The sequence below is a fragment of the Vanacampus margaritifer genome, chromosome 2 (genome assembly GCF_051991255.1).
Source record: "Vanacampus margaritifer isolate UIUO_Vmar chromosome 2, RoL_Vmar_1.0, whole genome shotgun sequence".
NCBI classification, from domain to species: domain Eukaryota; kingdom Metazoa; phylum Chordata; class Actinopteri; order Syngnathiformes; family Syngnathidae; genus Vanacampus; species Vanacampus margaritifer.
In genome coordinates, this window is record NC_135433.1 from 55,155,859 (window position 1) to 55,183,193 (window position 27,335).

General features: G+C 37.8%; 2 protein-coding genes across 3 annotated transcripts in view; both read left to right on the forward strand.

Annotated features, from left to right (window-relative positions):
- The window catches only part of pdxdc1 (pyridoxal-dependent decarboxylase domain containing 1), a 29,904-nt gene extending 24,108 nt beyond the window's left edge, over positions 1-5,796 (forward strand). Inside the window, exons 22-23 of the mRNA XM_077557227.1 lie at positions 1,489-1,587; positions 1,742-5,796. Of these exons, the coding sequence (XP_077413353.1) occupies positions 1,489-1,587; positions 1,742-1,995 (353 nt within the window). The 3' untranslated portion in view covers positions 1,996-5,796. The remainder of the gene's footprint in view (positions 1-1,488; positions 1,588-1,741) is intronic.
- Positions 5,797-8,075: 2,279 nt separating this feature from the next.
- gspt1l (G1 to S phase transition 1, like) lies at positions 8,076-25,550 on the forward strand. 2 transcript variants are annotated; one of them, XM_077557466.1, is made up of 14 exons: positions 8,076-8,516; positions 11,604-11,648; positions 12,077-12,328; positions 14,918-14,951; positions 15,053-15,130; positions 15,304-15,484; positions 17,490-17,644; positions 19,690-19,830; positions 19,926-20,019; positions 21,227-21,307; positions 21,410-21,583; positions 22,247-22,336; positions 23,353-23,521; positions 24,905-25,550. In XM_077557466.1, the coding sequence occupies exons 1-14, from the start codon at positions 8,324-8,326 to the stop codon at positions 24,955-24,957; spliced, it is 1,740 nt and encodes a 579-aa protein (XP_077413592.1). In that variant the 5' UTR covers positions 8,076-8,323; the 3' UTR covers positions 24,958-25,550. The 2 variants fall into 2 exon arrangements, with proteins under 2 accessions (XP_077413592.1, XP_077413593.1); XM_077557467.1 differs by lacking the exon at positions 11,604-11,648.
- The last annotated feature ends 1,785 nt before the right edge of the window (positions 25,551-27,335 follow it).

Sequence of the window (27,335 nt, forward strand, 5' to 3'; positions counted from 1 at the left end):
CATCAGTCCGAGCCCAAGCCTCCATGGCGCCCAAAGCAAAATTTGATTTTGGGGACCCCTATCACCGCCAATAATAGTAATTATTGGTCATTCATACTGCTATGAAGTGATTACGTGTTCCACTCTTTTATTATTAATACCCTTGTAAAGTTATATGTGAGACTTGTTAGATAGCAACCCACAATGATTAAGGCCATCAAAGTAGACAAATGGTTTGCAAATTTGCAGGCAAATCTTTGAATTACTGCAATATTTGGCAAGTTCAGCAAATCCCCCTACTGGCCACAAAGAGAAGCCTGTCATGTTTTAATCTGAAATGTTAGCAAATTCAGCAACACGATCAACCTGGGACTGATTTACATTGATACAGTACTAAGTGGGACATCTAGGCCGACCGTAAGTACCAACATAAACCAGTCATTTACTGTAAACATTATTTGATTTATTATTTTTGTTTCGAATGAAATGCAACAGACAAAAAAAAGACAGTATTAAATAAAATGCATAAAGAAATATCAAATACATACTAAAATATTGATGTTAATGAACAGAAATACCTGAAACAAGAAAATAATGTTATATAAATAAAATAGTTGATAAAAAAAATGAATACTTCTGTCAGAAATTATGTATATAAAAAAATTACAAAAGCTTAAATTAAAATGGGTAAATCTGAACAATCCACAGCAATCGAATAAATTTATATATACACACGAGTGCGGCAATAGGAAACTACACTGTAAAAAAAAAAAATATATATATATATATATATACAGAAACAAGCATTTGACAGTATGAAGATCCGTGTCTGTCTGTCTTCCTCCCTCCCCCTCTCTCTCTCACTCTCACTCTCTATCTCTGGCGCTCTCGGGGCCCCTTGATGGTCATGGGGCCCAAAGCAGCCGCTTAGTTCCGCTTATGCCTTGGGTCGGTCCTGCCTTACATTACCAATAAATAGGCACATATGAAGTATTTGTTTACATACAACACAAGGGAAAAAATGTGTTAGCCTTCGGTAAAGAAAGAAAAACGCATAATGATAATAAAAATAGAATGGAAAGAAAGACTTTTGCAAAATCCATATTGACAAGCCTCATCGCTTCTGAATTGAATGTCCTTTGGCCAGATGAGAGAACGCTACAACACTTTTCTGCATCCAGCTCAAGGTGTCTTGAATCTCAGCAGGGCATAATGAAGTCCTGCATGCAGTCTGGCGCTCCTCAAACCTGAAACAGCAAGAGCAGTTTGGTCACTGGGAGTGGGTCAAAAGTAACTGTCGCCATGTCTCGTGTGTTAACTGATTTTTTTTTTTAATTCACATTGATTGCTCGACAAGGTTTTGCATCAAATATTAAGTTACACTGATTGTACACTGCATTAATTCTCTCAATATCCTGTTGTGTAGTTGAAAAGGAAATGCAAGTTTAAATTAGTTGATGTATCCTTAATATAGTATAATATATTATTTATACTTATTGTATGACTTAGGTTCCTTGGACTCCACAGAGGTGACATACTCTACCAAGGCCCAGTCAGGCAGACCTCCCTTGAAAGACTCTTACACCCTGTCACCAGAGAGACTGCAAGGTAGCACTATATGAGTGTGACTACTGTTGACAGACACTGCTTAAAGATGTGTTTGAGGAAGGAGAACAACACTTGCTTCATGAGCAGGTGTTTGATAGGTTTTGTTCTTCCAAATGCATCTCAGCCCCCTTGTGCTCTTGATTTTCCATCACAGGTCAGAAGTTGTTTCGTCGCTCAGGTGCAGGTTCCGACTCCTTTAGTGAATCCAGCTCAGTTGGACAAGCCGAGGGGCCAACCGGCATTCAATCATCCACCTCTATATGTATACCAGAGGAGGACACTGCATGTCAATGCATTCCAGAAGAAATTCTGGATTCTTGTCAGCAGAAACAGCATGATCAGGTGGAGGACAGCACATTGTTGGCGGAGAGGAAGCTTGAAGGCCAAGAGGGCCAGACATCACCATAATGGTACCAGCCTAACTGATTCACAAGACGTTTTATACGTAAATCATGCATTTAACTGCTATGAAAGAGTAAAGTAGCTGAATTAGTTTGGTGTAATTGTCTCTCTCAAGAGTCTCTGTCCAACAAGGTCGGAAAGGTGATCAGCGGATATTGTAACACTGTGATGCTCTTTTCTAATCACTTCCACTTTTACCAATGGCTGAAGTTTGCATTTGATTAAAACACAGTTTTGGTTAACCTATCAGGATGGACCAAGATGTCCGTCCGTCCGTCCATACATCCATTCATACATCCATTCATACATCCATTCATACATCCATTCATACATCCATTCCGTGTATCCTGTTCAGGGATGAGGGGAGCAGGTTAGGGGAGAATTCAGGTCCATAAAGTAAAAACCCTGCCACAGTTTGGCTTTTAGCCACAGGTGTTTCTATTCAACTGGCAAGTAAACAAGCTTGTCTCCAGTTATTGGGTAGAAGCACATGTGGCTAAAGCCAAAGTGCTTCAGGGTTTACACTTTCTAGACTTGGATTCCAACCCTGGTGGGACGCTACAAAAGAAATGTCCCCGCCAACTTTGGGCGAAAGGCAATTTGGATTCTGGACTGGTCATAAGTGAATCACAGGATACATACAACAAATAACTATTATAAACAAAATAATTAATCAATCACACTTAGATTTAAACAGTCACTGAATGGGTACTGTCTTAATTGAAACTTGACACCATCAGTGACGAGACAGCCAGCTTGCATTATATTCAAGCATATAGTGGCATGCACAAAAACACATGCTGGTAAAACGTGTTGTCGTGGATACAACTGGTTGAATGATAGTTGCTTATTTTGGGATGATTAGAATAAGCATTAATTGCACTAGAATCACACAAGTAACCACTTATTCATTAGCGATAACAAATGCAAATGTTTTAAAGTGCATTCGATAAGCGTTGATGAAGTGTTACACTGCTTGATGTCCCTTGAAAGCCCTCCCTTGTTAGATGCCTGTTCTTTGAGCTCTGTGGAAGATTCAAGGGTCATAAAGGCTTTGTAGTGGGAGGGATGCTAATTAATTTTCATGAAGAAATTGCTATATAATTGGGGAATGGCGTATTAGAACATCTCTGCATAACTGTGATTGTAATGTAGAAAAGCCTGAAAGCATACAGAATGATTTTGGACACATTTGATTGCACAGCATTATGAAAATGTTATCCACGTAAGACATTTAAAGTAATCTACCTTTACTTGATCTATGCAAATTGAAATCAATGATAATGTTACAGATGCAAATGTACAAGGATAGAAAACTCTAAAAATGATGTGTATTTTGTATTTTTACCTGAACACGGTATTTGGGGAAGAGTATTCTTTATTATTCTTTTTTAGGATCTCCATTAGCTTCCATAAGGTGGTTGCTAGTCTTCCTTGGGTCCTTAATTGTAATTGTAAAGTAGGATTAAGTTATTTCGCGAAGATGACTTATATAATATATACAATATTCGACCACATTGAAGCCATAGCCACATTGAAACTAACCTTTAAATAAGTACATGAACACTAAAAACATTTTTTTTGTGTTCATCACGGCCTTCTGTCACAGAGTGAATAAATTCTTTGCATTTACAGTTTTTTGGTTGCCAAAAATATCCCACTTGACCTGGCTCAAAGTAGTTACTTTGAGAAATATCATTTATAATATTTTCCAAGTGCCATTGTTATGGCTTATGATATTGGAACTAAAATAAGGTGTGTTAAAAGTTCCAGGACGTTAGTAGAAATGTGAATATACTATAGTCCCCATAAGGGAAACTACATGCAATGATGTAGCAATTACAGTGGAATGGTTGACCGATCGTTAGAGGAAAAAAAGTGTTACCTGGGGGGAAAAAAATATGATTGACACATGACAATTTGTTCAAACATTTGCGAGCCAATTCTACAGAGACTCATAAGAATAGCAGAGAATTGTAAATATATTCCCTTGCAAAAGTATTGGAACAGCAAGGTCCATTACTTTGTTTTTGTTATATATTGAAGACATTTGGGTTTCAGATCCAAAAGATAACTGAGATAAAAGTTCAGAATTCAAAGTTCAGAATTTTAAACAAATACAGACAGAGCACATTTTTGTTTGGGGTCATTGTCTTGTTGCATGATGAAGCTTCTCCCGATTTCTTTGGATGCATTTTCCTGTAAATTGCCAGCCAAACAAATTGGTCTTGTAGATAATCAATAAAGGCTAATGAACCAATTCTAGAAACAGCCGTGTATGGCCGAACACTGACATTACTTCCACCATGCTTTACAAATGAGCTTGTGTGTTTTGGATCATAAGCAGATCCTTTCTCCATGCTGCCATCACTTTGGTAGAGGATACTCTTGGTCTCTTCAGTTTTTCTATTAAACTTTGTTCCAAAGCTTTTGTGTCTCATCGCTGTACTTTGCTAAATCCAATCTGGCCTTTCGATTTTTGTTGTTGATGATGGGTGTTTTGCAGCTTTTGGTTGTGGCCTGTATATTCTCTCAAAGTATTCTTGGAATTAGATTGAAGATTAGATTGTGATACCTTCACCTCTACCCTGTGGAGGTTAGCAGTGAGGTCACTTCCTGTTGTCTTTGTTTTTTCACAGCTCTCAACTTTTTTGTCATCAACTCCTGTTAATACCTTTGGATAACATGTTCGATGTCTGTTGCTCAGTACATTCATTTATTTTTCAGGACATTTGAAATTGTTCTATTGTTTGTGCATTAGCTCTGATTCCGCCCCTTCTCTAATGTTTAATTTCATTTCTAATGTTAAAGCAATTGATCTAAAAGCTAACACCAGAACAACTAGAAACGTACTTCAGTCACATGTACTTTTGCTCACTTGAAAACTGGGCACAAACAAAAGGTGCTCTTTCTTGAGTTGTTTAACACATCTGGATTTGAATATCATGAAATAAAATCTGGAATTCTCCATTCTTAGTAGGTTGGTTACTTCAGCACAGCGATGTGTCTTCTCAGCTAGGAACTGTGAGTTGTCATGGTGAAAGTAGCCACAAGTTGTCCTGCCACATCTCTCACCTCTTCTCGTACACTGAACAAAGACAACGCTACAAGATCTCTTTGTAGATGTGCTGTTTGATCTTCTGGCCAACGTTGAAGGGAACTTGTCATTTGGGTTTGAAACATAACATTTGTTGTGACACCAGTCCTGGAACATTTGTGACAACCTTTGTATTCTCTCATATGGGAGACGATGAGCCAAAACATTTTCATGTAGTGTACATTTGCAAATTAAACCAATTAGGGGTAGGGAAGCTGGTCGCAAGTATTCTTAACCTTTTGTAATCTTTTTTTTTTTTTTTACATGTTTATTTTATAGCAATAGTTTCAATGGGGGGAAGGCAATTTTGTGCAGTTGCAAGGTAAACTTGTTTAAATTGGTCATTGAGCACTGACAATGTCATTAGCACTTGAACCTGGTGATAGTTAGAAGTAATCAACCCTTATTTAATTACTTTGAGCCTAGTCCTTTTGGGATATTTAGATATGGTATTGAAGTACAAACAATAGTGGATAGAAAGGCACAGAGTTGGTGAATTAAGTTATTGTGGTGAGAATGAAAATGGATTAATAAACAATTCACCTTAATTCCATTTGTAAATACTTTCTTACATGATGTACATTAATTTCACGCTTAATGAATACATGTCAGATGATGATGATGATGATGATAATAATGTAAAGTTCTGTCACTAACTTTGTAACCTTCCAAGCTTTCAACCTTGATTTAATGAAATCTCTTATAGACCAGCCTGTTGTTATGTTGTCTTATTGGATATTATGTAAATGAAAATTTCGCTTCTCAAATGCTTCTTACAGTATTGTACATTTTATTTGCACACACATTTTGTTGAAATTTCCTAGTGTGCAGCCCACTTGCATTGGATGCAATGATACAAATGTAAAATCTCCCTGCTGTTGAACTACTGTAAAGTATAAACCAGCGATGGGCAACTGGCGGCTCGCCAATAACCACACTGTGAGTGGCCCATTGATTAATGATCAAGCTCAACTAATTTAAAATAATAGTAACACTTTTTTTTAAACATATATAACAAATAGATATTCAATGAGGCCAAGAAAAAATACAATCAAAACAAAATAAAAAGTGCCGGTCCGCACAAACAGAAATAAAATGATAAACATCTTTCCATTATTTCATTAGAGAATGGACAATTCCAAAAAATAATGGTAAACACAATCAGTGACCCTTCACAAAAAATTATTGTGTATGTCTTTTTCATTTTATTAATAAGCTAGCATTTTGGAGATAAAGTCCCGTAAACTAGGGACTTAAACGTCAGCAATACTGGCCATCATACGAGGAAGAATTGAGTCAAATTAATTTGCACCAGTGCTGTCCTTTCCTAAAGGAAGCACCTTTTCATCTCTCCTTGACCCACTGACTTAATCCAACAATGGTTAAAGAAAAGGTGACATGAAGGTTAGGAAATTTGACTTTCTGAAGAGGCCCAACTGGGGCCACCCCAGGTATTAGATTTCCAATGAGTAGGCCTAACTTTTTTTTTGTTGCATATGTGGGACAAATATATAGTACCTCAATAATAATAATTTGTGAATTATTTTTTGTGGAAAATGCTCAAAATTAGTTGTTGCATTAAATAATGAGCTCAGTAGCCTAGTGGTAGAGTGTCCGCCCTGAGACTGGAAGGCAGAGTTATTGTAGTTTTGAAATTTTTCATTTTAGTTAGTTTTTATTTCGTTTTGAGTTTAGTTTTTTAAATTTAGTTAGTTTTAATTCCTTTTCAGGGTGGTTGTGTTAGTTTTATTAGTTTTTGTTATTTCATAAATGCTTAGTTTTAGTTAGTTTTTTAAGTGTGTATTACTTGTGCGCAATATTTAAAAAAACACCATGGGAGCAACGTCATCTGAAGGTGCTTTTCTATTGGCTGCTCCTAGATTACGTCACTTTTGTGTGACACACTATCAAATGTCCTTATTCCGGGTGAAATCAAAATAAATCATCCCCAAAGGCTCATGCATTAAGTTGAATACCAAAGCCTAAAACGAAGGACATTTTTCCTATAACTATAGTTAGTTTTGTAAACATAAAATGTAGTTTCAGTTAGTTTTCGTTTTTTTAAAACCGGCTCCTGCTGTTGCTCACCGCTCCCATGGGTCAAATGCGGAGAAAGAATTTAGAATTTTGCCCCACTTAGGTGGGTGTGACAGTCAGTGGTACTTTTAACTTTAAATGCCGGATTGCTGTGCAGTCGTTTTATGCTGTCATTGAATGGTAATTTTTATGCAAGAGAATCCTTTGCACTGGGGGGAAATCACACTTATGTGGTTATTTTGTTGTTTCCTTCAAGCCCATTGTTGTGGGCAAGAATAGTGGTAATTTTATACAAGCATTGAGTTATGTATTAAGAAAAAAAAGGAATAGTATTAAGAGCACATATTTTGGCCATACAAAAATATTGTTTTGTTATGCATCTGGTTTAGGAAGTCCGTGGTCCAGTGTGAGTAGCGACTTACTTTGGATAGAGCTTTGTTGAGCAGTACCAAATGCCAAAATGAAACATAACTTGTCGTGGTTTCTTCGCAATAAAACTTTTAATCTAGTGTCCAACCACATGACAGATATGAAGTAAGCAAGCAAATAAAAGGTTACGTTATTAATCATAGACGCATTTGAAAATCAAAGTCAAATATTGTGTATGCATAATATATTCCAAAATGTTACTTAAAAAAATATTTTATACTTTTTTAAAAATGGTACTGTATATTAATTTACATTACGGTGTTTCAAACACATTATTATTAATTAATTAAGTAATTATTACATTTTTCATTCGAAAATATTTTACAACATTTCAAACAATTTTAAGCTCAAAAGAATAGAAAGACTGGTTATTTAAAGAACTGGCTTAATTTCTTGTGAGAAGAATCACTGGAGTAAATGGGAGATATAGTCTTTTAAGTTTCACGAGTCGTGAAATGCGAGTTTTTTTCCCCTACATTTCCAGACTTCATATCCCATGTGTCATTGCGGGCAGTACGTCCAGTTGAAGGGACGCATGAGCTCACGCGGACTGTGTCTAGGAGTGCTGAGTCGAATATCCTCTTTGGCGTCTCTACCGATAGAAACCGGCCGCTATATTCCACCTAGGTCGGGTTGAAAACATTCCTCCTCGAGTTGGGACGCTTTATTTCAATCAAAGGTGTGGTCTGGACACCGGGATTTGGGTGGACATTTGACGTAGCCTAAGTACTGCGTAGCTCAAATCTCACTAGTGAAAATTGAAAACCCACGATGGACCCGAGAGACACTGCCCCTGATTCTTGGGAACAAGAGGACGATGTGGAGGCCACAATCGACGGACAGCTTGAATCTGCTTTCACGAGCTTAAATGTGAATGCTAAACCATTTGTTCCCAATGTGAACGCCGCTGAATTTGTCCCGACATTTGCCATGAAAGCACACTCGGAAAATCTCGATTCAATGGGTAAGCCGACTGTCACGTTGGGTAGCAACGTTAGCAACAAGCTAGTCGTTAACATGAGCACGACTGTGCAGGTGCTAACCCTCGAGCTACTCTACAGACACGCGTTCGTGTATTATAACAACTGTGCGGTCTACTTTAATTATGATTTGACGTGTGGTGCGCTGTAATTAAAACAGCGCTAAGTGTTTTGGTTCATGTTGCGTTTGTATACACTTGTTGTGGAATGGTATCACTTTTTGTTAGGTTTTAGATGTGTTCATTATCTAGTGGATCCAACCGGCATTAGCCTGTTAGCTGCGAGTGCTAAGGTAGCTGGTGTGGTTTCATGATAGTGCTGAACTCTCCGCCCTGTTTGTTTCGTGTGGCGTGCCAACCGTTACTTCGCCTAACGGTACACGTCAGTGGTAGAGGAAAATGAATGAAACTTGGAACAGTTGTCATGTTTAACATATATGAGCTCAGTGAATCACTCGGGTAAAGCTAACCTTTTTGGACTCTGTTACGTGTTGACCTTAGTATGGTGTGACGCGGATACTGTGACGCATGAAGATTCATTGAGATATTCGTTAAGGGACAGTTTCCAGGCGTAAATAAGTGTGAAAGCGCTAATTACGCAATGGTCGACACAACTGGTGACATAAAGGAAAGCTACATGTCTCTGTTCTATTTTATTTAGGAGGACAAACAATAATAATAATGTTTTGTTGTTGTTACGGCTATTATTATTATTTTTTAATTTTTATTAGCAAATATGTTGAACAGGGTTTCATAAACTGTGAGCACAAGAAGCAAATTAGGCGTGTGTTGCATTGGGCCCAAAATAGAATGCACTGTACTGTAAAGTCCTGTGAATAACACACAAAAAATAAAAAACTCCTTAAAAGAAAAAGAAGTGGATATTTTGCTGTGACCGGCAACTTGCCACTTATTGCTATTTTGCTGTGAATTGTTCCAGAAATACAAATACAAATTCTGCACCAGTTAATTTGTACTAGCTCGTGGCATAACAGTTAAGGCGTCACCTCGTAAGCGCTGGGTCATAAGTTGAAATCCTGCTTAATAACATTTTTTAAATCATTTTATTTCTTTAACCACAATTGCTTGATAATAGCCTTATAGCAGGGGTGGGCAAACTCTGTCCTCAAGGGCTGGAATCCTTCAGGTTTTGGATGTTTTCTTTCTCTAAAACAGCTGATATATGATCAGCTCATCAGCATGCTCTGCATAAGCCTGATAAGGGACCTGTTGATTGGAATCAGCTGCGTTTGAGCAGGGAAACATCGAAAACCTGCAGGACTCCTGCCCTTGAGGGACAGAGTTTGGCCACCCCTGATATAAGGCTGTTAATCAAGCAATTGTGGTTAAAGAAATAAAATAATTTTGCGGTTTTTACAGAACTTTATTTGCTTACACATAAAAAATACAAACATAATACAAGGTACCAATAAAAGGAACAAGCAAAGACAGTTTTACAAGAAAAGGGTCACAGTCATTTAAAACCATACAAATATCTCCTAAAAGTCCTAAAATTTTACAATTGTAAGATGTGCCATGGGTACATGTTCTTTTTGTCCTTATTTTTTTCTTTTCTCAAATGGCATAGGATCTGCCTAACCACAGTGTTGCATCCACGACAAAATTTTTCGTGCTCATTATACACCTGGTATTCCAGTTTCATACAACCAACCATTATAATAGTTTGAAAGTAGTTGTTTTTCTTAAGAATATATTATTTTCTATTAAGCCATACATAATAGTAGTATAACTAACATCAACAATCAGTCCAATATTTTTCATCTCAGCCCAGACTGGCTGGGCTCTAGCATTCCACTAGTACGTGTTCTTGTGTCTCATCTTTTGAGCAATCTATCATGGGACATTCTTCCGTTTTTACATAGCAGCTCCATGATACTGTTGCCCTTGTGGGACGCTAACCTACTGCCATCAGCCATCTTATGTCTTTCATAGCATCAGGTATGTTCTTCTTATTTAGTATGCTAATCACCTGAGAAGATCTACCTTTGTCTAAAAATTTTAAATTAATAATCACCACCATACTTTGGATCCAGTTTTCCCACCCCTGGCCTATATGCTCTTGAGTGTTATAGGTTGGGTTAGGCAATTAATGCTGAAAACAGCCTATGCTCTGTAATTGTTAGCCTGGTAATGCTGATAGCAGCCTATCTTTGGTGGCAAAACAAAATGGAACTGACATTAAAAAACACAGAAGAAGGTGAAACGAGCAGCAACCACGCCCAGTTCATGACTCGGTCCGGTAATTGACCAATCAGACAGTTAATGGCAAAATAGTGCTAGCAGGAGAGTTGCCAGGAAAATATCCACTGCCCCAAAAGATCCCAAATCGAGCGGGGTATTATACAACGTTTTCACATTGTTTATAAAAAAGCATAAAACAAAATCAGTGATTCATGGTGCATTTCATACATAATGTAATATAATAAAATATAATAATAATAATAAATAATAAAAATGCAACATTTAAAAGCAGTTACATTTAATGTGAAGTAAAATAAAACAAATTGTTTAATAAAAAATTGAGTGCACAGTGCATAAACAAGACTTTGGAAAATATTTTAAAAAACAACAACTTTGAAACACCTTAATCATAGGTATGGGAAAATAGCTTATTTTTTTAAACCTGGATTTAAAAGCATCTGCACTTTATTGAAATGGGATGTTTTGAATCTTTTATTGATTTATATTATTCACTCTGTTAATAAATGATACCAGCAAATTGGGGTATTGTACAAATACAGAGACCCCCCCCGCCCTGCTTTTTATGATTTTGAGGGGGAGTATTATTCATGGGATTTTATGGAGATTTTACATATTTTACAAAATCTAATGATAACAAAGCGTACATCACTGCATTTCAACAAACCTGAACCAAAATCAAATTGCTATTTATTGTGTGCCTCTTTGCTCAACAGAAAAATAACTTGCAACCAACCCCTCAGATTGGGAACCAAATAGTTGTGCATATAGCATACTAATAATGTTTCATTACTGGACATGAAATAATGCTTGACAGTCGTCATTTTGCATAATAGATATGTTGTTTTTCAGTTGCTGTTGAAAAAACAGCCACCATGGAGGTGACAGAAAGTGCTGGTATGTATGGCTTCAATGTCTTAGGTGTGTGTCAGCGAGCATTTCATCAGTGAGATCTATTTTCTTGACATTTGTTGTTCTGTACTGTACAGAGAGTGTTACAGCAAGTCTTGTAACGAATTACTGTAATGCTCTTAAAGAAATTTCTATTTTATGTGAATGGCCCCTCTGAGCTTCTTGGAGTTTTTTTCACACACGTTTTCCCAGTCACTTTCAAAAAAGCAATTCCTCAATAACTTGGAATTGTTTTGGTCATAGATAACATACAACAAAATGTGTTACTGAGATACTGAAAAAACTAAGACTGCAAGCGGTCTAGCATGTGCTTGATTGGCTGTTGAACTCTGCATTCTTTTTTTTGACAAGTGACTATATGTACTTTTTTAAAATGGTTATTTGAAGAAAGTCAATCTGAAATATTTTTGCAGTTCCAATGGAGAATGGTGACACGGAAATGACCCCAGAGGAACCATGGGACCAGAAAGAAGCTGAACCAAACGAGGAAGAGCCAGGAGGTGGGTGCTGTGGTGACCGTGGACCAATGACAGTAGCAACAACTGAGGAGACGGGGTCAGAGATGGTGGAAGAGGAAGAGGAAATGCCTGCACCCAAGGTTCCCCCTACTCAACCAGACGCACCCAAGAAGGAACACATCAATGTCGTGTTCATCGGACATGTAGGTCAGTGCAAATAAATGTATGGCTCATAAATTGTGACAAATGTACTGAATGCAGTTGTTTGTAAAAGCATGAGTCTTCAATATATTGCCTTGCTCAGTCAATGCAACATTAGTGTCCGTACATGCACTTGATAGTGCTGGACGATATGGGCTAAAAAAATTATTCAATTCTATAAAAGCAATCCCTTCACGTTAACAGTATATACTGCAATATAAATTTAAGTGTAAAGAATTTATAATGAAGTGTTTCTAAATGAGTTGTTCAAGCAAAGCCAAATAGATTTTTTTCCAAACTAACAAAAATATATAATGTAATTTTATTGTGCACCTCCCTAAAACCCAAATTTAGCACTCTGTTACGAACTAACAACACTGCTGATGCATATGTATTTAAATGTGTATCGACCCAGCATTCTATGAGACATTATCAAACAATTCTTGTCATCATGGGCAAAGTTTGAGCTATTCGCAGTTCGATGAACGACCTAGCGATACTCACCCGGCATGTGAGGCACTTCAGCGAAACAAGCCTGCCTAAACTTGGCTCCACCTCCAAATAGTGAGAACAATAAAGAGATGCTGTCATTGTCATACTTCCTTTAATATCCAAACTAATTACAAATCCCTGACATAGCACATATAAATGGTAGCAGCTCTTCCAGCTCTGTGGTTAAAAGCCCTTTTCACATTGAGGCAACATATAATGATGTCATGAACAAATCTGAGCAGTTTATCGCAAATTATACTTGGTATAGATGGTATTCACATGACTGCATTTGCCACACATTGTGTGCCGTTAACGGGTGCACGGAATGTCGAATGTGAACTAACAAAGGAGGGGACCAAAAGAATTGCAAGGATAAATTTAAAAAAGTTCAAATAAGGGCTGTTATTTTATTGCATTAATTAGATTAATTAATTATGCTGCAAATTAATTAATGCGTAATAAAAATTAACGCAATTAATGTTAGAAGTCTCAGAGCAATGTCATTTTGCTTTTCCACATAGAATATCCAAACGGCAGCCTAGTGGCTGGATTAGTCTCCCCATTTATTTGCAAATCAGGCAATAACTCTCCAAGTGATTTAGTTAGTTTTGGATTAACATCGAAACACAGGTGTGATCAGTGCTACCATTTGGCTTTTCTAATTTCAATACCAGTAGTGCAGGTGGCTGCCCTTTTGGCCAACTCGACTATGACCCTTGCCTAATGGATCCTAATGATGCCTGTGGATTCATTTAGTCAGGTTCCATAAATGTGAAGTGAAATCTTCGCAAGCATTTTAAATTTGGTCCATTGAGTGACCCGTAGGCTGCAGTGGCGCGTCACTTGCTACATGCGCATAGTCAAAAGCAGGCTGACAACAGACATGGATGCGAGTATGACACAGGAGAGCAAGCTTACTTGGACCTTTGAATGGCAAATTTAAGAACAAAGGTGGGATTATTAACAAGAACGCAGTGATTTTTACCCTGTGTAAAAATAATTTTCCGTAATTTCCTAGAATTCAAATTCTTTATTTGGGGGCCGTGAGCAGATATGAAATTAAAATCAATTAATTAGATTAATTACTCACCATGTAATTAATTAGATACATTTTTAAATCGCCTGACAGAACTAGTTAAAATGCATTTTACTGTAATGTAATGTGATCGTGATATGTGACCCGCTCTGGCTAAAAATAGATATTAGTGGTAAAAAGTTTCGATTTATCCAAATACCCTCCTTAAGGTCTCTGTTTTCCTTTTCAGCAGCCTAAAAGTCAAAATGTATGAAAATAAGTTATGAGTCAACAATGTTGTTGTAGTAAACGTGCGGTCGGGGAAAAAGTGAACTTGGTCTCAAAATAATGCAATTGATTCCATTTATCCAACAACGCTTCAACTTGTACCGCACGTCATCTTTACACAAGTAACGTTGGAGGAAGCTGAAGAGGACATTATCTATTACAAAATAACATTTGCTATTCACACAATGGGAGCATGGCTGAGAGTGCTTTAAACTAGACACCATATGTCGCTGACTCGTGACATCATGTCATCCTGTGACGTCATTGAATAGCATCTATACTGCATACACCTTGCTGACGATGTCATATACAAACAGGAAAGTATGAGTGGAGGGAAATTATGCAAAAGCAACCCAAACATGACACTTAACTCGTCTTTACGCTTTCCCAGAATGAAGTTCTTCAATTTGAGTACTGAGCGATAGCAAGCAGCAATACTTGAATACGACAATATGTCTTGCTGTTGTGAAGAAAACATCTTTTTAGTCAAATATTGTTCTAAAACACAAACCTTTTTTTTTTAAATGCCATATACAGATGAATGTATAACCATACAAATTAGAGGAAATAATTTACAACAGCATTAAACTGTCTGAGATTAACCAACTGTCAAATAAGATGAACCAAACAAATAATACAGTATTTTTATACTTTAAAAAATGTCAGATATGAAGATAATCATTTATAGTTAAAGTTGGATGAAACAAGTAATTCCTTTTTGTTGTTTTCCCGCCTTGTGTCTACGTAATGTAAAGGAATAAAGTGACTGTGCACCACTATAACATTTCTTTCCTCTTTAGATGCTGGAAAATCCACTATTGGCGGACAAATCATGTAAGTTGCACTGTTTTTGTTTTAGTCAGTTCAAAAATACTGTGGGTGAAATTACACAATTACTCATCTTATATGTTCTCTTGTTCACTTCCTCACATCAGGTATCTTACAGGCATGGTAGATAAGAGAACCTTAGAGAAGTATGAGAGAGAGGCAAAGGAGAAGAACCGAGAAACCTGGTAAGTGGGTTTATTGTCCTGTCTGTTTTTCAAGCTACAAAATGGAAATGTGCTCACTGGTGAACTATTTAAAATTAATTATTGTTAAAAAGAAACTGTAAAGAATACAAAAATAAATCCCTGGTCTTCCTCAAAAATATGGACGATTATAACATCTCAATTTTCTCTCTCAGGTACCTGTCTTGGGCCTTGGACACCAATCAAGAGGAGAGAGACAAAGGCAAGACGGTGGAAGTGGGCCGGGCATACTTTGAGACAGACAAAAAGCACTTTACCATCTTAGATGCACCAGGCCACAAGAGCTTTGTGCCGAACATGATTGGAGGTGCATCACAAGCTGATTTGGCTGTGCTGGTGGGTAGAGGAAAAGGCTCATGTTTCTTCAAAATTAATTGCATACGTGATCAGACACTCGCAGTGGTGAAAGCATATTATCCGTGTTAGATGTAATGCATTAAGCCAATTTCAAGTTATATACATTTATCTTCATACACCAATGCTGTCTGCATGTATGGGTACTTGTTGTATGGGTCATATGTGACTAGGGTACCGAAGACGGTACTTTTTATGGTCGGTACTTTCGAGCATCAATTCACGTAAAATCAAACGGTGCCATGTTTCGGTTCTGAAGCATGTCTTTTAAAAGTTGTTGTGGAAGAGTTAACGATTTTCCATGGCGCACTTAAACGCAATGTGCACCAGCGCACTGATGTCACCCACTCGCACAGGATTTCACGTGCAAAGAACGAGGGCGTGGTCAGGGCTCGCGGGATCCTGGCCGGCGGTAGTGACGGGCGGCTCGGAAGAGAAGCCGCCACCGCCTCGGTCTGCCCCGCAGCGTCCAAGCAACCTGGTCTTGGCCCGGCCGCAAACGGCGCGGGGATGCCTACATTTCCGGGTTTGGAAACGAGCGAGATTTTTTCGCCACCAAGCCAAAACAAATCTAGTATTAAGTATATAAAGTATAGCACAATCAATGTACACGGCTTCACCATCGTTAAATAGAAAAAGATTACTGCCAAAATGTAGTGATCATTACAGACCATGTCGGGTACATTCAAATGATTAATTTGAATCAAATTATTCCCTTTGTTTATGTAATGTCCTTTTCCAACTGTCATTTTTTAATATTTTAGTCGTGGGTTCAAACTCGAGCTTATCGTGCGACAGGCTTTACGTCCTTGAAAAACAACTGCATCAATTATTATGAATTTATATAGTTACTGCTGTTAATTACACAGAACTTAGATTCACACTTTGTTTTTTGTAATATTAACCTATGTTTATTAATTATACTTCAGTAATTGTAAAATGTTAAACCTTTATTTTTACTATTCCTCTCTTGCTCATTTGAATAAAATTTTCTTATATATAATATATTTTTTATATATTGAAAGGTAATTGTTAAATTGATTTTTAAAAAGATTTTACTATTAAATAAACAATGATGAACATTTTCTACCACCCAAACAAATTAATAAATCAAATTTAACAAAAAATAAATACATAAAAAGAGAGAGAGAGTACAAAAGTACCGAAAATTGGTACCGTTGAGTACCGGTATCGATTCCCAGGTACAGCGTATTGGAACAGTACCGGTTCAAATGTGAAAGGTACCCATCCCTATATGTGACCCACCACAGCAAAACCAGTCGCGTCATTGGCCCATATTTCCGAAATGAAGTTTTGGCTTAATCAGAAAGAGAATGATCTCAGCTTTCCCATGATAAATCACATGTTGTGCTACGCTACTCATTACACCAGGAGTGGCCAAGTTCGGTCCCGAGAGCCACTATCCAGCCTGTTTTCCATGTCTCCCTCCTTCAGCACAGCTGAATCTAATAAACAGCTCATCAGCAAGCTTTGCAGAAGCCTGATAACGATCCTGATCATGAATCAGGTGTGTTAGTGGAAAAAAACATGGAAAACAGGCTGGATAAGGGCTCTCAAGGACCGAACTTGGCCACCCATGCATTACACCATTCATTATGGCTCATAACATCATTGCACAGATATAACTTGAGATTTGAGCTGCGTGCCTACGGCTATGATAAGTTAGGATGGTCAAAGTCATGAATTCCATATGTAGGCCTATGGACAGCAAGAGAAGAAAAGGCCAAGGATCCTGGTACATTGTGCTGCATACTGTTTGCGTACAATGCAAAATCTCATTCAGATTGAAAATTGTATATCATAACCCGATCAGTCAGTTACAAATTGTGTTAATTCAACTGCAGTATAATGGTCTGGATTTAGCACTGTATGTCAATCAAATGCTTGGTGACGTGTTCTGCATCTCTTATGTTATATTTGATGTCATTTACAGTTAAATTGTAACACAACAAATGTTGTCCTCCAGGTGATCTCTGCCAGGAAAGGCGAGTTTGAAACAGGTTTTGAAAAGGGCGGACAAACACGGGAGCATGCCATGTTGGCTAAAACAGCAGGTGTCAAGCACCTGATTGTTTTGGTGAATAAAATGGATGACCCTACAGTCAACTGGAGCCTAGAAAGGTGGGTAGATGCATCTAAATGATCACACTATAAATAAAGAGTGTTAGCCTTGCAATATTGTGCCTCATTTGGACATGACAGAAACTGCTTCCTTTGCTAAATTGTAATTGCATTTAAATAATTGTCCCAAGCGAAGAACAAAATTAAGATTTGTACTTTTAGTCATTGGACTCACATTTTCATTTTATTAAATATGTGGTGGGATAAAAGCAAGGGAAAGTTTGCAGGGGTGTGTTCTAAATCAAATGTGGATATATTTGTTTTCTGTATAAAAAAAAAAAGCATTACAGCCCCCTTCTGCCCATTAGTGGTTTGCATTTTGGGGAAAGCCCTGGCTGATAGGGAAGTAGTGGTGTCAAGGAAGTATGTTGAAGTTATTCACATCAGCTGAGATACTAACATCTATCGTTTGGTGCATCTTTTAACATCAGAATCTGTAACAGATATATTTTACTGGTAATGTAAGATGAGTTTCAAATGATATTTAATTTTTTGCGGATCATACTTTTTGCAATAATTAAATAAGCATTTAATGAGCATAAGAACACACACAAGTAGATTGTGTGTGTGAATAGTTACTGTTTTTTGGTGTGATCTTTCACAACTCTTCACAAGAAACAATAGTTTTACTTTGAACAAAACTTTATTTTCAGTTGATTTCAAAATGTTATGGATGGCTAGATGGATTATATTTAATTAAAATTAGTTATTGATAGAGTTGGTTTTAGTTATATTTCATCATAATCCATTTACAGTACATCACTTGGGCATTCTAATATGTGGGGCATGACATACCTTTTAGTTTTGTGTTGGTGGCTGGATTAAATCAGTGAGAATCAATTGGAGTCTTTTGAATACTGAGGACACAGTGCCAACTTTGTGCAAGGGTCAACAATTGAGAAATCGAGCTGCGCCATTTTTATTTTGAAAAGTTGATGTGGTACTGCTTGTGTCTTATCTATAAGATAGAGATCTGATTATTGATTTGCTCATAAATGAAAAGTGTTTGCTCTTGCCTTGAATCACATCAATATTTCATGATTTAGTGCAGAGGATAAACTAAAGATCATTACAGAACTTCAGGTTACGAATGTACGAACAGTGTTTTATGTTTTGAAACATTTTCTGACGTACTGCTTTGGTTCACCATGTACAGACCCATTAAAAAAAATAGAACATCAGTTGAATCATTTTCATAATTCTGTTCAAAAAGTTAAACTTTTGTTGCTTATAGATTCAGGGCTCACAATTTTAACAATTTAAAGTATTATTTTGTTTATTTGTACATAGTTTTGGCTGTCATTTTCCTCTTGATATTACCCCATAGTTTGTCGGTCGAGAAGGCTGGCCATTCAAGCACTGTGTGTGAAAGCATGGGCTTCAAACTAGGTTTTGGTGCTACCGGCGGTATGGGCCGAGGCCAGGTTCTGCTGGAAGATAAAATCTGCATGCAGGATCACATCAAATAAATCAAATACTGAAGCTTGACATATCGTTTTGAAAATACCATATTTTCATTCATTTGATGTGATTCTATTTCTGTCTTCTTTCCCCCATCCTCCCCCCCCCCCCCCCTGCAAAGCACTGAAAAGTATACATGGCGATTTCTTCACAGCACAATTTTTTGAAACCCTATTTTTGTGGGTTTTACAAGTTGGAAGCCCAAATTATGTAGCGGTAAAAATAAATAAATTAATACTTTAAATTTAAATTGTGGGCCCGAATCAACAATCAATGAAAGTTTAACTTTTCGAATGGAATTATGAAAATTATTAAACTTTTCCAAGATATTGTCTTTTTGTGTGGAATGGGTCTGTAAGTGTCACTTTGTGAACAGTCACCGCATCCACGCGGAATGTGTTGTGCTTTCTTGCACACAATTGTCACACAGCTCTGTATCTTTGTGTTTGCTCACAAGTAGCTGTCATTGGAGCGTGACCAATGGAGTGAATAAACTTGGTAAACCAAGGTTCCACTTGACCGCAGTATCAGAGATTTTATTTTTTTCCCTCCATACACGCCCCCCTTTCTGTCTCAATGCTCAGGTATGAAGAGTGTAAGGAGAAACTAGTGCCATTTTTGAAGAAGGTGGGCTTCAACCCAAAGAAAGACATTCATTTCATGCCATGTTCAGGGCTAACAGGAGCGAACCTGAAGGAGCCGACTGATATGTGCTCCTGGTACACGTAAGTTCCTAAATATGACCAGATATAAAGCCTTTCTTTTCTTTTTCCCCCACATTCCTCCAACTCCAACATGTATCCATATTTTCTTTTTGCAGAGGTTTACCATTCATTCCACACCTGGACAGTTTGCCAAATTTTAACAGATCAAGTGATGGCCCTATCAGATTGCCCATTGTAGACAAATACAAGGTAACATTAAACTTTTTTCACACTTTTATATTTCATACCCACCTCAAGAAACAGAAGCCTACCATTAAAGGCAGCTGGCACACTATGCGTTCGTGGCCGCACTCTACCCAACAGTTGAGTCACATGATCGCAAAATGTGTGGCATTCTGCAACTTGTTTTCATGAATTTCCGACCATCTGCAACTAGTTTGGACTTTTTAAATGAAAAATAAATTCAATTCAATGGCATGCCACCTTTTTTTTGTTTGGTTTTAACCAGCTCCTCCCATCTGTGGTCTCTATGCTTGATTGCTATTGTGGATACAGTCCAATAGGCCGAACTTAGATCATTTATACTGCCTACTGAATGGACTCCGCGTCCTCGGTCATTGTGACAAGACTTGGTCTGAACAAACTTTGTTGCGTGATTTCAGCTATTTCCATTATCCTCAGATTTGTGCAAAATGCAAGTTGCGCAAAACCAAACTGGAAACACAGGGTTTTTAAAAAACTACAGCAAAAAAAGTTTTTACTCTCTCATAAGGTGTTTTTTGTCACTTTTTTCCCCCCACATTCCCTGTGGTCATGTGACCCTCGCCCGGTCACGGAGTAAAGGAAGTAGGAAGTACAGGTCACTTGCTTTTGTGCCGGAACTGCCTCCTGAGGTGATGGCAAGTATTTTTAAGCACAAATCAATTTAGATATAGAGCCAAGACCGCCACTCCATGCATGCAGACAATTTATTATTGTGGTATGCCTCGGAGGGATAGAAAACGACGTTTTAAAATCAGTTTTCTATCCCTCCAAAGCATTCGCGAGTTGTAAGCGCGCGCCCGATTCCGCCCGATGAGGGGAGAGAGATGTTTTTAAAGTAATCGTAACCGCAGTCTTCCGTAAATATACATGAGCATCTCCTACAGAATTACAAGATCTCGCGAGACGGGACATTATGAGAATGCCTCAGAAGCGAAACACTCTTCAATGGAAACACCTACAAGTCTAAATTTTATTTTATTAAAATAGTAGAAATATCGTTTAGATTTAGTGAAAAACTGTCATGGAAAGGCAGGTATTGAAAGATTGTTCTGCTTGTTGAAAGTAATGTTGGGATATCCTAACAAGATTTTGGTCTTGTATGATTTTTAGTAAAAAATCCTCAAGTCTCAAGCTTGATCTTGTATTTCAAACGGAAGCAATAACATTACTCTTAATGATGTCTTTCCTACAGGACATGGGCACTGTGATTCTAGGAAAACTTGAGTCTGGCTCAATAAGTAAAGCACAACAGCTTGTTATGATGCCGAATAGGGTAAGACCTGTGTTTCTCTAATACGGATAATAAAGTGTTCGACACTTGAATTCTCCTTTGTTACCCTCCTGTAATGTGAATGTCATTATAATGTGTCAACAGCATGTGGTGGAGGTGCTGAGCCTCTTGTCTGATGACGTGGAGACAGACGATGCAGGACCTGGAGAAAATCTCAAGTTGCGGCTGAAGGGCATTGAAGAGGAGGAGATCCTTCCTGGCTTCATCCTGTGTAATGCAGAGAACCTCTGCCATTCTGGGCGCACCTTTGATGCCCAGGTCAGTTAAGAACAACAAACCATAAACAAAACAAAAAACACAAGCTGCTTTTCCACCAACAAGCCCAGGATCTTTGAGTTCTGGGTAACGGGAGTTCTTGGTTGTGAAAGTTCCGCAGGGAATGTGCGATTTGTGTTTCCACAGCGTCTTGTAGTTCTCGGTCATTAATTCAAATGAGTCTGATGATGTATGCGGTAGTGAAAAACAAACTACACTACCCCACCTATCCGGCAAGTGGTGGTGCGAAGCTGAAGGTCAATTAAGTGAAATTACATCTTTAAAACGCGATCAAACTCTGTCGTTTCGTGTGGCAGATTCGAAGTCCCGCTGGATTGTGTCCTCCGCATAAATGCTCAAAAGAGCTTGCACCTCTTCATCCGTCCATTTATCATAGCGTTTGTGTTCCATTTTCTGTATTGAGTCAAGTGACCAATCAGCCTTGGTCAGCGCAGCCCGCCCCCTCAAAAGTTCCAGCCTGCTGCTGAGAGAGTGCTCGGATGCCCCCTGGGGAATTGAATTACCAAGGAAATTGTTGTTGGTGGAAAAACGCACAAACTGACGTAAACTGAATTTTACCTAGGTAAATTGAAAAGTTCTCCAAAAGTTCCGGCGGTGGAAAAGCCCCTGTAAACAAACTCATAGCTGTACGTCTTTTCCTTTTAGATTGTCATCATTGAACACAAATCCATCATCTGTCCCGGTTATAACGCTGTCCTACACATTCACACGTGCATTGAAGAGGTGCAGATTACGGTAAGTACAAAAAGGTTGTGGACAGTTCATAAGAGTACTACAGGCATGAAAATCGCCGATTTGAAACCAAAATAGGTCACCAATGGTATAGATGACCAGAGATTCAGTGTATCACTAAACTCCGGGCAAAATCGGTACAGGTGACAACACGATTCACGTTAAATCAGACGGTGCCATATTCCAAAGCGCATCTTAAATTGTGACTGAGCAGGAGTGGATGTGTTGGTAATTTTCTATGGCGCACTTGAACGCAGCAGTGTACGCACCACCAGTGTACTGACGTCACTCATTGGCGCTGCATTTCCGGGTTTGTGTGGAAGCAAGCGAGATTTGACCGCCGACAAGCCAAGTTTGGTGTGATTTGTATGAATGAATAGTTTTTATTTCGGTTCCATCCATGTACAGAAAAGAAAAAACAGACACACACAGCGTTGCTCAAGAAGCAATCATTTCTTTTTTGTATTTACTTCATTTCCAACTCAGCACAAAGACATCCTTATACTGTATCTATCTGCTTGTATTGTACATACTACTTTTACATGGATCCCCCTACTATTCAAACTGAGTGCAGCGAATAGGTGAGTTTTGCAAAGGGGGGGGGGAGGTTTCAAAAAATGTCGAGGGGAATTCCAAATGCCGAACTGCGACTATATAGAGTTAGTTACCGAAATGTATACATATTTCAATAGTATGTACTTTATTTATAAATCTGAAAGTGTTTCTATCATATAGGGAAAACTTATCATTTAGATTTCTGTTTTAAGAGACAAGTTGTGTCTGAGCAGATTCAGAGGATGGAGCTGTTTTATTGATGCCTGATAGCATTATTACTTGTATCTGATGAGTCTCAATTAAGCAAGCCTTTTTGGTCACTAGTCAGCTGATCGATGAGATTAAAGTTGATGGAAGAAAATTGTGTGGGGGAAAGAAAAGGATGCAGATTTATTTTTTAAAAAAAGTTCTGCTTTGTAATTCCATGAATACCAATGTTGTGTGTGCTTCTCTTCCCTCTTCAGGCCTTAATCTGTCTGGTAGACAAAAAGTCAGGTGAGAAGAGTAAGACACGGCCACGATTTGTTAAACAAGACCAGGTCTGCATTGCTCGTCTGCGCACGGCAGGGACAATTTGCCTCGAGACCTTTAAAGACTTTGCTCAGATGGGACGGTTTACCTTGCGGGATGAAGGTAAAGCAACTGCACACAGTGGCACAGTCCAATAAAGCATCTCCCAATTTATTCAGTCGTAGTAGTAGTACTAAGTAGAACAATATAGTTTAGGTTTCTCATGACGTATTTGTAAGATAAAGAAGATTGTCCATGTGTAATTTTATTTTTGTTTGCACAATGCCTTCAAAACATTGCATGAATAGCTTGTATTTTGTAGTAGGGCAGGGCGATATGACAGAAAATCGTTTCACGATATAAATATTTCATTATCTGTAGACATGGGGATTATTATTATTTTTTTAAATGTTTTCTTTTTAATAATAAAAAAATAAAGTATGCATAGAAAAAAGGCTGAATTTAGGTGATTTTATTTTAAAACTCCTGTAGTTAACCTTTAATAAGAGGTCAACACAACTATGAAAACTTAAACTGATCAATATAAACATTAAATAAATACCTTTTTTAACTATAATGTGCTTAGAAGGGCTGGACGAATCACAATGTACGGTACGTTATTTTATGGCAGGTTAAAAAAAAAAACTATCAATACTATATAAAAACTATTTTAAAATTAGAAAAAAACGTTAAATCGATCAAATATTAAATTATATAAAACAATTTTGAAAAGGAAAAACACCATACAATCTGGTAGTAACGCCCATTTTCAAGGAATGTACCTTGTATGCGTTGCATGTATAATGTTGACATCCTCTCTCCTTGAGCACTAAATGCTTATTTGCCGAAGACGCTATAGCCCATTGGTGATAGCTACATTAACCTTAATTCATTGTTTATACACTGCAAGTGTAACAAACTAATACTCCTTTGGAGTGGATGAATTCCAGTTGATGGACTGTCTTAGGTTTACTGTCTTTTTAACTGGCTCATTATTATCATACAACATTTATTCTTTACTTGCCTTTGAAGTGCGATGCCGAGAGACAGCTTTGGCTAACACCGGAGCTATCACGCCCTTTACTTCTACACCACATATCTATCTAAAGGTGTTTGATCGTGTTAGTCATTTATTTGAACAAAATTAAGTCACACTTTCATTCAGTGTGCCTATGCCACATGCTTGCGCGCACCTCTTCTTAACTGGTTTGGCGGACAAAGTTCACAAAACGGTCTTTGGGCATTCAAAACGTGTTTTTGTGCTCCAAATTTCCTCTTACATACTTGTAATTGTGGCACAAATCTAACAAAATACGGTAGCATGAAGATTTAGACTAAAACATTTGGGGGGTTTTCGTCATCTAAAACTGGACTATATCTCCTACAGAAATGACTAAACTAATGTGCATTTTCATCCAAAAGACTAAGACTAAAACTTGAGTGGCTGCCAAAAGCAACACTTGCCAAATAAAATGAAACCGACAAATTATTATGCATGTTTCTCAGGTAAAACCATCGCTATTGGTAAGGTTCTGAAGCTGGTTGCAGAGCGAGACTGAAGACGCGGCTGCTGGAAAAATCCAGTTTGGAAGAAACAGTTGGAGTTCGGTCATAACCCGCCCAGTGTTGTCAGCGGCAAAGACACCTCCCTCTGACGCCTGCCTACCTTCTGTGTGTCGATGATCAGTTTCAGAAGGGAAAAAAAACGTGATAAAGAGATACCGGTTCCAAGATGAATTCCACTCAAGTCAGCTTTCTCATATTGAGAGCTCAGCTATGCCATTTCTGGGTTAGCCCCCCCAACCTCCCTTGTCTGGTAAATTCATCAGGAAAGTGATTTTTTTTTTTTCTCTCTCTCCCTATTCCATTTTATTTTCTTGCTTTCGTAAATGACAAATGACAGTTATACCTGTGAACAAATGTGGACCAAGATTTTTTGCTTGGAATATAAAGTGATTTCAGAAAAAGTGCTGCAAATACAAATAGTCTGAAAGAATTTCAACAATTGAAACCAAAATGTTTATTTGGGTGTTCATGACTCCCTTTGCTTTTACCCAGTTTTTGGTTTCTTGTGTGGCGTTCTGGCTGTCTGCTTGAGCGTGCTCAAATATTAAAGCAAACAACTATGACAATAAAATATTTGGAAAAACGGTTCTCTTTTAAGAGTGGATTTATCATGCTGTTATTTTCTTGTGGCGCTTACAGTATTCAGCAGAAATACGACGACAGCGGTAACATTGTGACAAATGATTATCAACATCAGTGTTCTTGGAGCCATGGTTTATAATAATACAATGCTGAAATGTTTAATGTTGAGCACAGTTAAGATAAGGAATGCATTTATAATGCATTTATTGACATCAGTAAAACATAAGCGCGCCTGTGTTGAGTTACTGCACGAGTAATGTCTCATAAATGGAACTTTAACCCCCTTCGATGCCCTTCAATCGCATTTGGGTGCCTGTCAATACATGATCTGAGGACCATGACCAAGAATTTCTCCTCTCGACTCCATCTGCACACTCCTGTCTCCAAAATAAAGATGTTTTCTTTTTTTTAGAAATAGGTTGCAGGTCTTTGCAATGCATTTGCATTGGCAGTTATCCTAGAGTTACCGGTGTTATAAATTAATTTAGAAATGAATCAGCGCTTGATGCTTTCCCCACAGTTTGTATCAAAGCCATATTCCAAAGTGAAACGTTAACATTTTTTCCCATCAAAATTCTGCCCACATCCCATAATGAGTTGATTTTTTTTTTTTATGTAGCAAAAAAAAAAAGGGGGTGCACTTACAGGATATGGCCTCAAAGAATAGATTGCTTACACAGCAAATGCATAGGCAGTACTCTTAAGATGGTTATTGTACATTAGTAAGGTCGCATGACTTATAAAGTTCAGAGTGTATAGCTGTGAGGTGGAAACTGCTCAAGAAGCATATGTGGTGTGTTTGTGTTTATGGATCTGAATCGCTTTTGAGATGGCAAAACTGTAGGTGTAAGGATCTTTGAGGATATAGTTTTGCCTTGTGCAGACAGTGAGATTAACTTGCTAACTGGGAGTCTGTGATGTGCAGTTTTTGTCAGGATGCTCACATTGGAGCAATAGTTTATGGCAGTAGGGTGGAGATGTGCTGAGAGACAAGAAGTGTTGGTGCACAATTTGGTCCCAAGTCTAGGCTCTGGCTGGGCTACTCAAGGTCAGGTGGCTGTGTTCAAATCACATTCAAACTCGCCTTAAATGGGAGTCAACACAGACCACCATTTAAAGTGCCCTTGATCAGCCTCCAAAATACATTTCAGTTGTTCTAATAGCCTTTTTCGTGTTCTAGCAGAAACCTGGAGGTTTTGTTTTGTGCTTTCACTGTCTCCACCTTCTGTTTTTGTAATGTTGGAGGAAGCTGGAGTCTCCGGGGAAAACCTTCGCAATCACGGGAAAACATGCAAAGTTACAAACTCAAACCAGTGTGCGGAGAGTCAAACATCAAACTGCTTGCTTACCGCTAGACCAGCATGGTTCCTGCAGTAAAAAATATTTGTAAACACAAATCTTTGCCAGACTTGCATGCTTAAATTTATGAGAAAAATATAAACATTGATTGTGATTATTTTGTTAGTATGTTGCCAAGTTCCAGGGTTATTAGACTCTAGTTTTGGAATTTCCATTATAGTTTTTTTATTTTGTTTTGTTGTTGTTTTTAAATTTAGTTAATTTTCATTAGTTTTCAGCTGGTGGCTCTGTTAGTTTTGATTATTTTATTTTTTTTAATGCTTAGTTTAGTTTTTTTGTTTTATTTTAGTATTAGTTTTTTTTAAGTGTATTGTGAACAAGATATGGAGCCAAAATTCAAACTTGCAAAATGCAAAATTGTGACTAGGAGCGACGTCATCTGAAGGTGATTTTCTATTTGACTGCTGCATGATGTCGCTCTGTGCAACAC

Coding starts and splice junctions, on each gene's coding strand:
- gspt1l (XM_077557466.1), top strand. CDS start 8,324: ATGGACCCGAGAGACACTGCCCCTGATTCTTGGGAACAAGAGGACGAT. Junction 12,329..14,917: donor CGTGTTCATCGGACATGTAG/GTCAGTGCAAAT, acceptor TTTCCTCTTTAG/ATGCTGGAAAATCCACTATT. Junction 23,522..24,904: donor GTTTACCTTGCGGGATGAAG/GTAAAGCAACTG, acceptor CATGTTTCTCAG/GTAAAACCATCGCTATTGGT.